The sequence below is a fragment of the Psittacula echo genome (assembly GCF_963264785.1).
Source record: "Psittacula echo genome assembly, chromosome: 3".
Classification (NCBI taxonomy): domain Eukaryota; kingdom Metazoa; phylum Chordata; class Aves; order Psittaciformes; family Psittacidae; genus Psittacula; species Psittacula echo.
This window is the reverse complement of record NC_137736.1, coordinates 67,196,490-67,213,085: the sequence shown is the minus strand read 5'-3', so window position 1 is coordinate 67,213,085 and position 16,596 is coordinate 67,196,490. Positions and strand designations below refer to the sequence as shown.

General features: G+C 38.2%; 1 protein-coding gene across 1 annotated transcript in view; it reads left to right on the top strand.

Annotated features, from left to right (window-relative positions):
• The window catches only part of MYO16 (myosin XVI), a gene marked incomplete at both ends in the record, with an annotated part of 311,247 nt that overhangs the window by 97,060 nt on the left and 197,591 nt on the right, over window positions 1-16,596 (top strand). Inside the window, 3 exon segments of the mRNA XM_080613866.1 lie at window positions 1,754-1,879; window positions 14,830-14,905; window positions 16,252-16,405. Coding sequence (XP_080469992.1) covers window positions 1,754-1,879; window positions 14,830-14,905; window positions 16,252-16,405 — 356 coding nt within the window.

Sequence of the window (16,596 nt, the reverse complement as noted above, 5' to 3'; positions counted from 1 at the left end):
GCAGTACTGCAAATACTAGGAGCTCTGCGGATAGCTTGATTTTTTGTTGTTTTCTTGGTAGGATGTTGACAAAGGGTTCATTTTTTTGCACAAACAGTTTTGTTTTTATGTTGGGCTTTGATTTTTTGAACTTTTTTCATAGCCTTGCAACAAGTAGCTCCAGAGTGGATCATTTTGCTTTTGTTTGAGATTTCTATTACGTGAAACTTTTGTCTGACAAACTGCTGGGAAGTCCAGATTTTGTTAAGCTGCTCTGTGTCTGTTCATGGTTGCGGAGTCAGCCAGTCTGTGATAGCTGTATGTTTATCAAAGGATTCTGGGAATAGTTTTTTGCTGATCTACATCTATCTGTACAGAGAAAACAACAAATATCTCAGTTGTAAGTAGCAAATAAGATTTGGTTTATCTTGACAGAATAAATATAAGTTAATGCATAAGTTAAGGTGAATCAGGCAAAAAATTGATGGCATAAATACATAAATGCATACATTCTCATAGATTCATAGCATCTACATATATGCACATGCAATACAGATACAAAATGACATATGGCAAAATTAGTTTTTCTGCTAAATTCTCCTATAATGTTTTTTTCTTTGCAAGATTTCAGTCATAAATTATTTCCTTTGTCCTATGAGCTTTTAAACTACTTTTGGATAGCACTTGTCAGATTGATCTCTGAATAAAAAATGTAATTTCTTCTGATAAAAAAGCAGAAAAGATGAAGCTATGTCAAATTATGGAAAAATTTTGAGCGGTTTGTACATTTAAAATTAGAGCATTTATGGCGTACTAATTAGTGTTCTGCCTCCAGGGCAGAGGTATCCTTGCTCCCTTTCCAGGTGAAGATTTTTGATGAGTTGTAATGCCTTTCATCCCTCTACATCAAGCATGTTCATAGAGAAAACTTTACGTACACTGCATGTGTAGCTGAACCAGAAATAGGAAATAGTAAATGCTACAGTAGTTTTCAGTACCTTACCACTCATACTGTATTTGCTACTTAGAATGACATGCCATGAGCAAATACAGCTACCTTTGAGTAGCTTTGTTCCTGCTTTAGCAGCAAGTTGCAGTACTTGTCCTGCTGAGGTGCCTGTGACCTGAGTTTCTGTCATTCTGTTGCTGCATTTTCTGCCCTCTCTCTGTTCCATTTGACTCTGAAATTAAGCTTACTGATACAGAAAATCAACTAAAATAATTAAAACAAATACCACTTAATTAAGTACATGGGTAAGGAGTACAAGTGACAGGTAAAATCTCTGTGGTTTAAAATTGAAAAATATTTTTGAGACTGATTTTGTGCTTCAGACTCCATTTGCTTGGTTTGGTTATTAATGCATTAATTTCAGAGTAAAATAGTGTCAGCTTGCATCTGGTGTATTTGAACTGCCACAAAAGAAAGGTCTAGGTCAAGCTCTGTTGAAATGTATGAATATACCTGGGCTTATGAAGTTTGTGAATGTGTTTGAAAGGATATTTGCTTGAAATTGTATGAAAAGTATCTAGTAAGACTAGATTGTGCAAGTGGTTCTCAACAAGCTAACATTCTTATTTTTTGTGGGTTTTGTTTATAAATGCTAAAATAGGTTCTGCACGTTTTCTAAATAGGTTTTCTAAACTGTTGTTATTACATGTATATTTTGTATTCATTGTTATTGTGATTTAAGTCTGGGGGGCAGCCGAAATATGCAGTAGCACACCACAGGTTTTTCTGAATTCTTTAAACTATTAAGATTCTTTTATATTGCAGCTTCATGTGGCATGCGCTAATGGGTACAAGAATGTTGCATCTCTGATACTGGATCATGGGGCTGATATCAACGTAGTGGATAATCAGTACTGGACACCCCTACATTTAGCTGCAAAGTATGGACAGGTAAAGCATAGTTTTGTCACCAGTTTCTCTTTTCTTTGTGGTAGTGTTCTGTAGCAACAGTAGATACTTTCAAGTCAGGGAGACTATTCTGGTTTTAATATGAAAAGCTTATGCATTTTTGTACAGTAAGTGGCACCTCAAATGGCAGGTGAAGTTTGTAATTGAGTCACTAATTGAACAAAATTCAGTGAGAAACCGGGGGCCAGTTGTGCTAGTCACTGCACAAGCACAATAAGTACACGTATGTCGTGGTTTAAACTCAGTCAGCCATGCAGTCTCTCTCTCACTCCCCCCACTTCTGCCCCCTGCACCCGAAGGGATGGGGAAGAGAATTGAAAGAATGTAACTCCCATGGGTTTAGATAAGAACAGTCCAGTAACTAAAGTATAACACAAACAATAATAATAATGATAAGGGAAATAACAAGGGAAGAGAATACAACCACTCACCACCCGCTGACTGATACCCAGCCCGACCGAGCAGTGATCTAACCCTTCCAGGTAGCTGGCCCCAGTTTATATAGTGGGCATGACGTACTGTGGTATGGAATACCTCTTTGGTTAGTTTGGGTCAGGTGTGCTGTCTCTGCTTCCTCCCATCTTCCCCTCCTCCCTGGCAGAGCATGAGACTCACAAAGTCCTTGGTCAGACTAAACATTACTGAGCAGCAACTAAAAACCTCGGTATTATCAGCGTTGTTCCCAGGCTGAAAGCCGAAAACACAGCACTGCACCAGCTACTAAGAAGGAGAAAAATGACTCCTACTGCTGAACCCAGGACAACGTGGAGGACAATAAATGAAGTAGCATTGCACTTTTCCTTACTAAAATTATCAAAATACAGAGCAGATATCTTCCCTTTGTAGTGTTAATGAATAATACAATTTGGAGATACCATATTATCATTATAGATAATTTGCCATCCTTATTTAGGAGGTTAGTACGGCTTTCATATGGATTCTGTTTGCAAGAAACAAGGAAATAAATTGAATTCCAATGATCTTAAGGTCTTTTCCCACCCTAACTATTCTATGATTCTATGATTAGATATCAGGGAAAATATCTCATCCAGCAGTGTAGCCATCAGGGTGGTTTTAAAATTTCCTTTCTTACAATAATAATTTTCAAACAGCTTTTAGCCTTTTTATGAATTCATGTGCATGAATGTTTGCAAATACACAGAATGCAAAAAATTGAAAAAAAACCCCACATAATGAAAAAACCCACAATACTTGCCTATTTGTAAGAACATAGAATCAGAGAATCATAGAATAGTTAGGGTTGGAAAAGACCTTAAGATCATCAAGTTCCAACCCCCCTGCCATGGGCAGGGATACCTCACACTAAACCATGCCACCCAAGGCCTCATCCAACCTGGCCTTGAACACTGCCAAGGATGGAGCATTCACAACCTCCCTGGGCAACCCATTCCAGTGCCTCACCACCCTCTCAGTAAAGAACTTTACCTGGAAAACAGAAAAGAATAATTACTGAAATTTTAAATTAAAATGAGAAAATTCAATTTGCATCTGTACAGGAGAAAACTTCTAAAGGTCCTGAAAGCTTCCTGTTACAAAGCTCAACTTGCAGCTAAATACATGATGTAAGTGGACTATATTAAGCTTGCAATTTCTCCATCTTCTACAGTAACTTGTATGAGAAAATATTGGAGGAAAAATACATTATCCTCAGTGAGCTAAGCATGTGAAAGACATCACACCCACACCTTATAATCAAATCTGGCTTGTAGAGACACATTGATAATAGCAAAACCAATTTTATTTAGGATGGCGTTCTTCTCAACCGAGTTTAGCCAACTACATCTTAAATACAAAGTCAAAGCTGTGTCTTGTCTAATGTGATGAATTGCCTCTAGAGTGCAATTCAGAAATTCTAGGAGGTGCATTTAAAATAGGTGGAATGAATCATTGCTTAGAGGGCTGACCCCCCCAATTACAGGGGTCATGAGCAACTAGCATATGTTAGAGGTCTTAAACATTTTAAAATTTTACTGGAGGAATCTAGACCAAAGTGTGGGGCAGACAGGCCAAAGGATGGGTCAATTGCCCACTGTGTTTGCTGGTTCTCCGCAGTTATCATGAAGAGGACATGTAGCTGATATTATTCTTAGTTGAATGATATTCTTAGACAGCATAAAGCTGCACAGAATGAATCCTACAGAGGAAGTAGAGTTAAATACTCATAGCAATGCCTATCTTATCAGAAGCAAAACATAGCAGTAGGTTGTTGCATTGTTTCCAAACAGGGAATAACTAAGAGTTTTAAGTGTCAGTAGTATTAGCTGATGTTTGAAAATAAATGAATAAATAAATCTGTACCTGTGTATAGATGTGTTTGTAAAGAAAAGCAGTCTCAAGGATAAGTTTGCTGGGATGATATTACTCCAAATATTGAAAAAGAGCATGGGTGAATAATACATGAATTGTCCTATTGGTGACAAAGTGTGTATATCCAGAGAATATTACTAGTGAGTTTGAAGGTTATGTACAGGATATGGCTACTGAGTACAAGATAAGGCCTGAAGGTCAGTTTTTCTGTTTATAAGATAAGGATCTGCCTTGCAGGAGCAGATCAGGTTACCTGTAAGTGCAACGGGCTCTTTTTTTTTTTTTTTTTTCCATTTTTTTTATATCTACTGAAGTACTACCAGCTGCAAACATGAAAAAGATAATGGTTATAGCATCAAAAATCAAGCATAATTTAAAGCAAGGTTATTCAGAGTTTCTAGGACTGCAGTCATTTTTCTCTCTTCAACTGTTAGGGCTAAAAGCAAGTCTTAATTTTTAATGCACGCTGCGATTCTAGCATTATACCAAAATGGATGTTATTGAGGTAATAAGGTCAGGGTTGCTTACCTTAATAATTTTACATCAATAAAATGATGGAATATAATAACCTCTTCAACACACATGTAAATCTGTATCAATGGCACACAAAAGCTTCTTCAAAATAACATTATGACGGCACTAAAACTAGCCTCAAGAAATTACAATATGCCAGGGTTGACTGCAGAAATTTAACAGGGCCTTTTGGACATATATATTCTGTTACTGTTACATTGTTGCGTATCACTGCATTCTGTTATTAAATACTGTTACTGATGGCAGTTTGAACTCCTTTGTCTCATTCACACACAGCATGCGGAGTGCTGGTGTCTCTTTCCTGCGCGCACCAGAGTGAGACACACATCGTCACTTGGGTACCACACTGCCTGTGCTGGCACTGACACCAACTGCACAAGGGCAACTAGTATTTCTCAGGGTGGCCCTCTAATTTGAATTTAGCACACCAATCACTTTGTGAACAGCTGGTAATCTGATATTGGTAGTGCTGTCCCCTCTGGACATCTTCCAGGCTGCTGTGATCAGGAGAAAACACACTCGCCCTCCCTGCGGTGGGAATAGGCAGCAGCTCTGACATTTGCCTTGGGTACTTTGGCACAGTTCCCAGGCACAAGCTGTTTCTTTGTTGTTTATCACAGAAATGTCACCTTTCAAACCAGCTATGAGAGGCATGCAGGTCAGAGCTGACTCACCAGTAGCTTAAACACTACCTCTCCCAAAATTTCATCCTTGGGGAATCCTGCCTGTGTCTAAACTGTTAAAAATTGCAAAATAAAAGAAGGCTGGGGATTAAGCCAGGCAACAGTCTGGCTCGCATTCATATTGTTTAGAGCTAATTTCCTCTATAGCAGATTAGTCTTGTTTGTAGAGAGGTGGTTGGAGTGGTCCAAAGCAGAGTCAGGAACAGAGCTAACGGTTAAGCAGTGTGGATTATAAGGGATACTTAAGCTTGCTCCATTGCGCTCTGTTACTTAGTGAGACAGATTTAGCCTTCGGCTCTGAGATTTAACAATTTCATAATGTCAAAAAAAAGGGTAAGAGAACCGTCAAACTGCTGACTGTACCTCTCCAAGAGTAACTCCTGCACTAGCAAGGATTTATTCCCATCAATGAATTGAAAATACCCCAAATAAATAAAAACCGTTTTGAGAGCTCAGATGCCTATCTTACGTTTCTGAGTATGGTATGTATATACATCCTCTGTAATTTTCAAAATTTATGTGGAAATTTGGTGGCTTATAGCTACATTCTTCCTTAACGCACATTTGGTTGGCTTGTTTGCTTGGACTGAATCATACCCCTCTGTCTAGTTAGTTCATCCAAACACAGTATTTCTTCCATATCATAGAAGGGAATTTGTGTTTCTTGCTGAAGTCTGAGAGAACATACTTTCTTATTATGCGATCTACTTAGCTCCTTGTTACCAAAACACATTAGTCAGTTGACTCAACTGCAGTTTTGTTTTCCTTTATTTAAGTGTGTGTTGGCCTTAAAATAGAAAAAATACATATCCATCATTGGAATATGCTTCGATGTATATGGGATATCTGAACTAATTGTAGGAAGTGGTGTTTAATCTCATTTATGTTTGGCCATTGCCACAGCAGTTCCCTTGAATGCAGTTTCTGGACTTTGGCAAACACATTCCACAAATGTTTTCAATGAGAAGAGCCTGAAGAAGGGAAGCATTCCCTTCCCTGAACAAGCATTGTTCAGTATCTCAAAAAGAATATAGTTGCACAGGGAATGCATATCTTCCCTGTCAAATGGTTGGAAGCTTTCATTTATTGTCAGAAAATCCTCTAGGGAATGTTTTATCCAGACATATCTCACCCTTGTTTCTTTAGTCTTTTTATTCATCTTCGTCATGTGTGATTGTACTCAGGTAGAAGAGCAGCATTTCCCTTCAGATCAAGTTACACTCACTTTCTTCAAGCAGAGAGATCACTTTGGGATTTCTGCCTGGGATACCTTTCTTTCACTCGCAGTATATGTTGACAGTTTCTATAAATGATTCAAATGCTAATTGTGGGTACAGACCACTAAGGCCAAAAAAAGCTAAATTCACACAGTACCAAATTATAAAAAATAGATTTACAAGTTTGAGTTTCATATACAGGCTAGGGACAACCTCAATTTACAAAATTACTGTAAAATTCTCAGTGCTTACATGTATGTTTTTAAAGCTGAGATGTACATGAACTACACTGTATACTTATTTGGTTACTGGGGATCTCAGTGATCAACATAAATTTAATTTTCCTTGAAATACCAGCTATAGTGACTTCCTGTCATATATGAGAAGCATATATGAAAAAGAAGTCTAATAAAACTGTTCAGGCACAAATTTTGAGAAGTGCCAGATTATGATGCTCTCTTTGGTAGTATTATATAACCTGTAGGAAGGTAACGTATAAGCATCTTCAATCACAAGATTGCATAATATTTTTTCCTGATTTATTTTATTTTTTTCTCTGTCTAATTTCCTGGTGAATTATAAAATAGACATGTAGGTTATCAGTCTTGAAGTAAAGACTGCTAAAGTTTTTACTTCAGCTGTAGAAAATATTTGAAGTAACCTTTGTCACTTATATCGCTGAAAACAGTATTAGGTTGTCCTTCTTTACTTGAACTATATCCAGAGGTTTAAAAAACATACTATTAGGTCATATAGGTTCAACATGTTAACTGCAGAAAAGTAGTGGTGACATTTTTGGGACCTGGGTTCCATTCCAAGCTCTGTGTATAAACGCAGTCTTTTAACAGTTCCTTCCTCCCACATGTAACCGTATTTGTCCCATTGCCTCCAGCCTGTTCCATTCTTTGCTTTATTCTGTCCCCTTATCGTCCCATTAATTTGCCTGGCTTCATGTCCTTTCCTTACACATTTTATCCCAACACTAATCTCTTTGCACAGCCAACTTCTTCCCCTCCTCCTCTTCCTGGTTCTCATCCAGGCTTTCTCTTTTCTGTACTTTGGCTTCATGCCAGCCTTCCTGCCATTCTGTTATCCCTTTTTCCCACTTGCTAACAGTCCCAATCTCCCTTGTTCAATCTCACTGTTTTTTCCACACTACATAACTTCTTTAATTTTCTTTTCTGCTTAGGCTGTCTCTACCTACATCCTGCCTCCTTGCCACGTCTCTCTTCTTCCCTTTCACTTCATTTATTTCATGCTGTTAGTTCCGAAGTCCATAATTTTATCCATGCTGTGCTCTGGTTTTCCCCCTCCACTTTTGTCTATCCTGCTGCTAGTCTTACTCCTGCAACCTACTTTTTCTAATCTGTTCCACTTTGCTGACCACAGGTGGTGATGGTCCCCTTTTTTCTGCATTCAAATAGGAAAAAAATATCTTTGTCATCTATACTGTATTAAGAAGGGAGATTTGTAATGAATTTCAGACATCATTTTCTGTGTCTAGAGCAGTACTGTGGATCACTTTTGCAATCGCGGAGAAAATTCTATTTAGTCTCTAAACAGTATTGCTCTTATTTAAGGGTTTACATATGAGACTTGGGCTAAAAGGGATACTCAGTCTTGTAAGGCATGCTATTATGTAGTGGAGAACAAGTATATGATCCTCAAAACTCAATCCACAGTGACTCTTAATAAGTTAATAATTACCTTACTACCTAATGTTGAGAGTATCTGTCTTGGAATTTGTTTTGTTTGTTTCACTCCGGAGTAGCTTAAAGTTGCTAATCTGCACTCTTCTTCTTAATGTCCTTGATGCTTAGTGAAATGCCTATTATCACCACATTCCATTAGTTAAATAGTCTCCAGTGTTTTTCTCACGAGTTTTATTACTCCATGACTTACCTGATAATGTTTTTTACTCCCTGAGTTATCTGATCTTATTTATTCGATCTGCTGAATATATAACTATCATGAAGTTACAGCGCTTCTGTTTCAGAATCTTAGTAATGATAATAATAGTAGTAGTAATAATAAAACTTGAAACTACTTCTCTGATATTTTTTTTTTTTATTAATTGCAAATCTGTAGATGGATTGCAAATCCAAGTGGATGTTTAAACAGGGCCACTAATTCTGGTTAGACTAGCATTTAGGCCTACAGTGGACCATACCAACAAAAGCGGTCTCTTTGATTTATCCATTATAATAAAAAAACTGTTTTATAGGCATCTGGTGGCTGTTTTTTTTAAAGGTTTGACACTTGGCTATGTATTGGCAATTTTTCAAACAGACAAGAAAAGGAATATTCTCAGCCCACAGAATTTATCTTCTGTCTAATACAATATCTTCAAATCATGCAAGTATTAGAGCTCACAAGGGTCAAGCAATATATTTTCCCATACCCTGCTTCCATAAGTGCTTAATTTTTGGTTAATTTATTTTTCTACTTAATTAAGAAAAAAAATAAATAAACAACCCCCAAAAAAATCAAAACCAAAAGTTCTTCCAAACTCAAGCACTTACAGCAGCAATCCTAGCAAATTGGCCAACAAAAATCACACACTGAGGTAAGCATTTTTCCAACCCAGTGAAGCAAAGTATAGCCTTATGGACAACTGAATACTGGTTCTTATGAGTGCAGATGTAGGCCATCCTAGTCAGTGGTGAAGACTGGAGATTGTAATGATGTTACCAGTGGTATTTCATGTGTTCTGCCTATGGGTTTTATTGTGGTTAGTGAATAAACACCTTAGATATTAAAAGAATACTTGGGGATTTCACTGTATCAATCACACAGTAGTGTGAGGTTGATGATCCAGAATTATACAGATTTAGGTCTAAGGCTGTTGATCCACTAGAGATAATGGAGTGGGAACCTGAGAAGTGACAGCAGGTGGACGGAAATTGAAGAAAGAGGGTGGGGAAGCTTTAGTCAAAGAGAAAGGAGGAATAGATGTCAAGAAGGAAAAAAAAATATAGTGTGTCTAAAAAAAAGGAATCAGAGCACCAATAAAAGAATGGAAGAAAACAAGTTCAGGAGATACATGTAGGGAGCTGGGAGTCTCGGATACAGGGAACAGAGAAAAAGGACCTGAGGAATAAGAAATTATGGTGGGGGCTGAAGAAAAGGCTGGTGAACCAGGTCACTGAGGATGGTAGGAAATGTCCAATATTGAAACAAAAAGACAGGAGTGGAGAACTGGAGAGAAATGTTGGTTTTGACAGGGAAGAAAAGTAAGACTGGAGGAATTTACTGTTGGAGGTGCATGCAAATTGGATGATGCATATTCATTGCTGTGCAAAATAGCACATCAGGACATCTGCATAAAACCTTCAGCTTTCTGAATTTACAACTTAAGCAGGTATTTCTCCAATGATAAAGAAAAGGGAGTAAGGGATTTGAGGAAGTGGCACTGGGGCTTGGATAATAAGAGTTCAAAGCTCAGTCAGAGCCAGCAACTTATGCTTTGCAGGTGCTGGCAGAGATGTAGCATCTTGTGCATAGTTTCAGAGGGGAATATTTGATGAGGTAGGAGTGGAGGGCACTTTTCAGGAGCACTGGTTCTTCTCCCTAGCTAATTCAGTAGCAGTAAAACTAATATTGTTTGAGAGGATTTTGCAGTTGCTTTGCAGTCTCAAGTGCTCAGGGAGATTCTTGAGGAAAAGCTATTACTCCTCCATGCCCCAAATTTTCTACCCTGTCACTGAAATCACTTATCTGTGGCAACAGGCCTTATAGTCTGTCAGCTGGCCAACACTGGTGCTCCTAAGCCTGTCATTTATGAAACTGAGGATGGGGCTAACATTTAGTGTGTGGGAAAACACCATTTTTGGTATGGGGAGGTTGTATTTGAAGGATTTATAATTTGCCTATTCCAGTAAATTTATTTATGTTGCCGTTTGTCATCTTACAGCTTTTTATCTTCAGTGTTGCATTGCATGATTCATTAGTTTTAAAGAACTGTTCAACTCCCGTGTTCCCCTGCCCAGTCAGTGTTTTCTCTGTTCCTTTGTGCATGTTTTCTCACTACTTAGATCATGTGTTGCTTCTATTAATGTGGGTTGCACTTCATTTCCTTGTAGTATTTCCTTTGAGGACTAAGGCTCAATTCACAGTAAGCAAGCAGCCTTTTCTCCCACTTTGCTATTTTGGAAAAAAGCACTGTATCTCCTTTTGGTGTAACTGTGATGGTCTGCTTCCACATCTGATCATGTATTCTGTCTCGTCTGTCAAGCTCAGTTTCTACATGCACAAACCCCCTTTTAATTTCATCCTACATCTGTAAAGCTGTAATTAGTATAAGCTTTCTTTATGTATTTTCACTAAGAATTTTTCATGTCCATCAATATTCAAGCTCTTCAAATTTTATTAACAGATTGATTATAATGAAGAAAAAGTGTCTTTTCTGGAAAAGTCATAGGTGTCCGTTGCCATATTACACAGAATCACGCATGTTTGAAGTTGGAAGGGACCTCTGAAGGTCATCTAGTCCAGCCCCTCTGGTCAAGCAGGGTCACCTAGATCAAACTTCCTAGGACCATGTCCAGGCAGCTTTTCAATGTTGCCAGGAATGGAGACTACACACCTCTCTAGGCACCCTGTGTGCCAGTGCTAGGCCACCATCACAGTGAAATAGTGTTTCCTGATGTTCAGACGGAACCTCCTGTCTTTCAGTTTGTGCCTGTTGCCTCTTACCCTGTCACTTGGCACCACTGCAAAAAGTGCCTGGCTCTGTCTTATTTGCACCCTCCCTTCAGGTATTTAGCTGCATGGATGAAATCTCCCTGAGCCTTCACTCCTCCAGGTTGAATAATTCCAGCTCTCTCAGCCTTTCCTCATGTGAGGTGCTCCAGTATCTTATCTCATCTTAGTGGCCTTTTTCTGGACTCTCCATGTCTCTTTTGTATTGAGGAGGCCAGAACTCAATACAGTCCTCTAGGTGTGCCCTCACCAGTGTTGAGAAGAGGTGAAGGATCACTTCCCTCAAGCTGCTGGCACCACTCTTCCTAATGCAGCTCAGGAGAACATTTAACCTTCTCTGCAGCCAGAGCATGTTGCTTGCTCGTGTTCAACTTGGTATCTACCAGAAACTTCAGGTCCTTTTCTGCAAAGCTCATTTCGAGCCAGGTGGCCTCCAGCATGTACTGCTGCCTGGGGTTGCACCTTCCCAGGTGCAGGAATTTGCACTTTCCCTTGTTGAAATTCATCAGGTACCCATCAGTCAGTTTCTCCAGCCTGTTGAGGTCCCTCTGGATGGCAGTGTGATGTTGATATGTCTCTGGCATATCAATCACTACTCCCAGTTTATTGTCATCTGCAAACTTGCTGATGGTGCACTCTAGCACATTGTCCAGATCATTAATGAAGATGCTGAATAGGATTGGATCCAGTACTGATCCCTGAGGTACATCACTAGATACTGGCCTCCATCTAGACTTCTTGCCACTGATCACTACCCTCTGGGCCCAGGCAGTAAAACAAATTTCAGTTCACCTGAATGATGGAATGGTAGCGCATTACCTGTTTCTTTGCTTGGCGAGAATCACATCAGAACAGGCTGTGAATGGAGGTTTACAATGTAGCTTTGCAGATGATTTGAAGACTTCCTTAAGAATATAAGGTGCACCCTAGAAAAAGCAGGGAAATAGGTATTTCAAAATATATTAATGATGGCCAAAGTCACAGACTGATGCGAGGTGGGTACTGGAGTCTGAATGCTGAATGAATGGAAACAGGTAAAGCATAGAGGATCTGTGAAGGCCTTTGAAAATGAAGGCAAGCAGCTTTTGGCTTGGTGAGAAAACAAGGAGCTAAAATCTAAAAAGTAGGGCTTTTAGATTAAAGGATGGAGGTGAGAATATATTCCTTGCAGGAGCATTCTTGACAGTCAAAAGGCAAGATATCCAGCAGGAGATGTCAGAGAAAAATTACAGTTTGGACAGAACACCAAGAAGAGATAGAGAGACATGCTGTATTTGTACAGAAAAAAGGTAACTAAGTTTGTGTTTCATGAAGGAGGGTACTCAGAGGTAAGTTCTGTAAAGAGAAAAGTAAGGTCGAAGGGCTTTCCTGGTGTCCTGTCAAAAGGCACTGAATGAGTAATTAGAGGCATAAGAGTAGAAGCGAGACAAGTGATATTTCGTGAGTAGATGTTTTAAACAATGCCGTTACTTTCTATGCAGTGAGTCATCACATTCACTCTTTTTTTTTTTTTTTCTTCTTTTTAACATGAATTGGCAAAGACAACACTGAAACCTATGAGTCTGTATGTATCTCTTACCATAGTCATAGTCTGTATATGTCTCTTGCCATAGTCATATCTACTTTGTAACTCTGCAATTGAAATGTGTTTGGATAGTGGTAATTTGCTATAGTTATTCTACAAATATTTCTACTGTTAGGCACAGTTCTGAAGAAATGATAACTGGATTTTAAAATACTCCATCTAAAACATAAATGAATGAGGTTAAAACTAGCACAGACAGTTTTGTGTATGCAAAAGCAGGTAATTGAAATTGCCGGTGATCTGAATATCTTGGTGATGTGCATCAATGATTCCTAGCTGGAGATATTTCATTGGAAGCAGGAAGCATTGGTATTGGAGCCTGGGATTTCTTGTGGCACAAATCCAAAACTTTGCTAGCCCCAAAAGCTGTGTATTGTTACTAAACTGAAAGTGCATTTAAACCGCCCGTCCTTTCATACAACCGCTACCACTTTTCAGAATGGCTGTTAACAAGATTATGCAACTGCTGCTGATTTAGTGAGCTCAGTGATTAAGCAGGTTCCATTTTTTTCATAATGAAAAAACACAGGGATATATATGTTGTGAGTTTTCAGTTGAAAGCAGGGCTAATTGGATTTGGAAATAAACCTGTTATGGCTTTCTCCCTGCTTCCACAGTTTGTTCAATTTTCTGCTGTTACTGCCAGAATGGAAAGCCAGCATTAGAAAGCTGAGGAGAGCAAGATTTTTTATTTCTATGTAGAAATTTGTAACAGTATTTTCCTGGGTTTCTGTGATTAGACGTTTGGGGTTTTTTGTTGTTGTGGTTTTTTTGGGTTTTGTTTTTTTTTTTTTTTTGCATTTAGCTCATTCCTTCTTATCCTGGTCTTTTGTAGAAAGTCACCTCCTGTGTACTGAATCCATACTGAATTTTATTATTTTTATTATAATTTCTTTTCCAGTTAGCCTTTACTTACTTATTTAGTGCTCAGTTTTGTGCCAAATTTCTATCCTTTCCCTTAGCTGCCTTCCAGTTCAGGTCTCATTTGTCTGTCGCTCTCTTCTGCTCTGAATAATCCTTCTTTTTCTGAACAACTTCTTTTCCCCTGTGCTCATCCTGTCCTTCCCTGTTTGTTAATTTATACTTGCATATATAATTAGCATATATACAAAACTCCAAACAGTTCTCTCATTCAGTTGAGCTCTGTATTCGTATTCTAAATGTATTTTTTGCTCCTTGTGCAGTTTCTTACTTCTTTGTGACCAACCAGTTTGTCAGGGTAGATGGACATTACTACAGCCTTTGATAAAGAAATACCTCTAAAGACTTTGGTTCGGTTGATAGAAGAGCTCACTAAAAACAGTTGCTAGCAGAATTCTTATGGGAATTGAAAAATATATTTTAGACTTTTTCACTATATGATACTCTACCTTAATCTACTGTACTATAATTGCTACCATTACTAATATGTTAAATGGATTTGGTAAGCGTAAGATAAATGTGCCAATTTCTACTACTGACAGAGAACAGACTTACTTCCATGATGGATCTCAGTCAGATCCCTTTGGCAGTGATAGTGCACAGTTGTTGAATTAGTTAGGCATAGAGAAATATTTGTGATCTAAGTGACGACAGAAGGTGATGAAGGGTGAGGTTTTTTCTGTACTATTAGGGATCTCTTTACATGTGTAAAGGTGGAGGGAGACTTTGGGAGTGGAGTTATGCTGAGGGTACATTGAAGTAATACAAGAACTGTATTTTATTCTGCCTCATGATTTATATAAATGTGTGCAGTGGCTACAAAAGGTGGAATTTTGGAGGTGTTGTCTGTGGTTTATTATATGATTTCAGCTCGTACAGGAAGGAATGAATAAACTGAATGATAGGCATACTGCTCCTGTCCTACTTCTGCCATTCAAACACCTCTGATTTTGCTCATTTTAGACCAACCTTGTGAAGCTGCTTTTGATGCACTGGGCAAATCCCAATCTTCTTAACTTCAATGGTGAAAAGCCTTCAGGTAGGTGAAAAATTATGTATATGATGTATGTACTGGTTACTGTGACACTGTTTTCTTCCCTTCTTGCTTTCTTATACACACAGAGGAACACATATGTATGTGTATACATATTGTTTATATAGTGTGTAGGGTTATAGACACATATCCATGTGTGTATATATGTTTTTCTATGAACTACTAGTCATGAACATGCAGGACATCATATCAAATGATAGCATGTTCTTCCACTTGTTGCATTCCCTGTTTATTTTTAGCTATGTTTCTTCCTTGTAAATTCTTCAGTGCCTTGGTGGCAGCTGCATTTATACTTCCTTGGTGACTTCTTACTGACTTCCTTTCTCTGTCTCAACTGATGATAGTACATAGCTTCATGAACTGGAATCTCTAGCTGTTGATTCAAAACAAATTCACCATCCAGTTTTGAAGTGTAGCCACTATTGTTTCCACAGAAGAATGTGCCTTCTTAGACCAGATAACCACAGGGAGCTGAAGTGTTGTCTCTAAAGATAATAGAATTATAGACTACATTAGGTTGGAAGGTTCAGATCAACTGGTCTAATCCAGTAATCAAAGCAGAGTTGATGTCAGTAATGCTAGATAGTGTGAAAACCAAGAAACATGGTTGTTCAACCTTCTGTGTGTAGGATAAAATGAAGAAGGAACCCAGTAATGTAGAAAATAGAATCTGAGAGATTGTGAGGAGAAACTTCCTTTGTATAATAAAGCAAAATATGCTGTCCTTCAAATAATGTACCGCCTACGAATACATTCACAGGGATCTTCGTGACACTTAACCTCAGAGAAGTTGTTTGTGGTTAGATACATTCCAATTTCTATTTGTATAAAAGGCTATGGACCAAACTGACATAATCTAACAATATAGCTAACTAACCACTTTTAGTATGTATTTAATACAATGGAGTTAACTGTATTTCTGATCTCAAACACAACTGATTTCAGCACTTCCATATGTGCAAGACATATAAATCTAGTTTGTAGAAATGTAAAAGGTTGTAAGAGTATTTAAGTACATGTCTTCACTGAAATGCAGAGTTGGAAACAGTTGTGGTTTTTTTTTTCCTGAAGTCCTATGAATTATTGAACAATAATTCAATAGGTTCACTACACAGGGAGAATAGTTTCGATGTTTTACAAATGACAGCTTAATTTCATACTGAATTTACTTTGCCTTTGCTTTCGCATTAATCTCAAGTGTTATTTTAGGATCAATATCTGAGTAATCCATTTTTCTAGCTGGATGCTTAATCTTCTCTAGAGAGTTGAGTTTAAAGGAGCTTTTCTGCACTGTTTTCTTTGTTTGATATCTTGGTGTTTCAATATCTTAGATGTTGCAGCTTCTGAGTTCATTGAGGAAATGCTTCTGAAGGCTGAAATTGTTTGGGAGGAAAAAAAGAAAGACCCCTTAGCTGTTTCTTCTTTATCTGAAGAAGAGCCATATGAAGAGATTATCCATGATCTGCCCACAATTTCCAATAAACTGTAAGTATTTCTGTTTTTAGAGAGTAATGCATTGAGGCCAGATTATAATTTGAACTGTGTTTGTCGATCTGTGAATCTGGTCTGTGTGTACTTAGAGATATTCAAAACCCACACAGAAATGGTCCTGGGCAACCAGTTCTGATTGTCCCTGCTTGAGCAGGGAGGTTGGACCACATGCCTTCTAGAGGTCC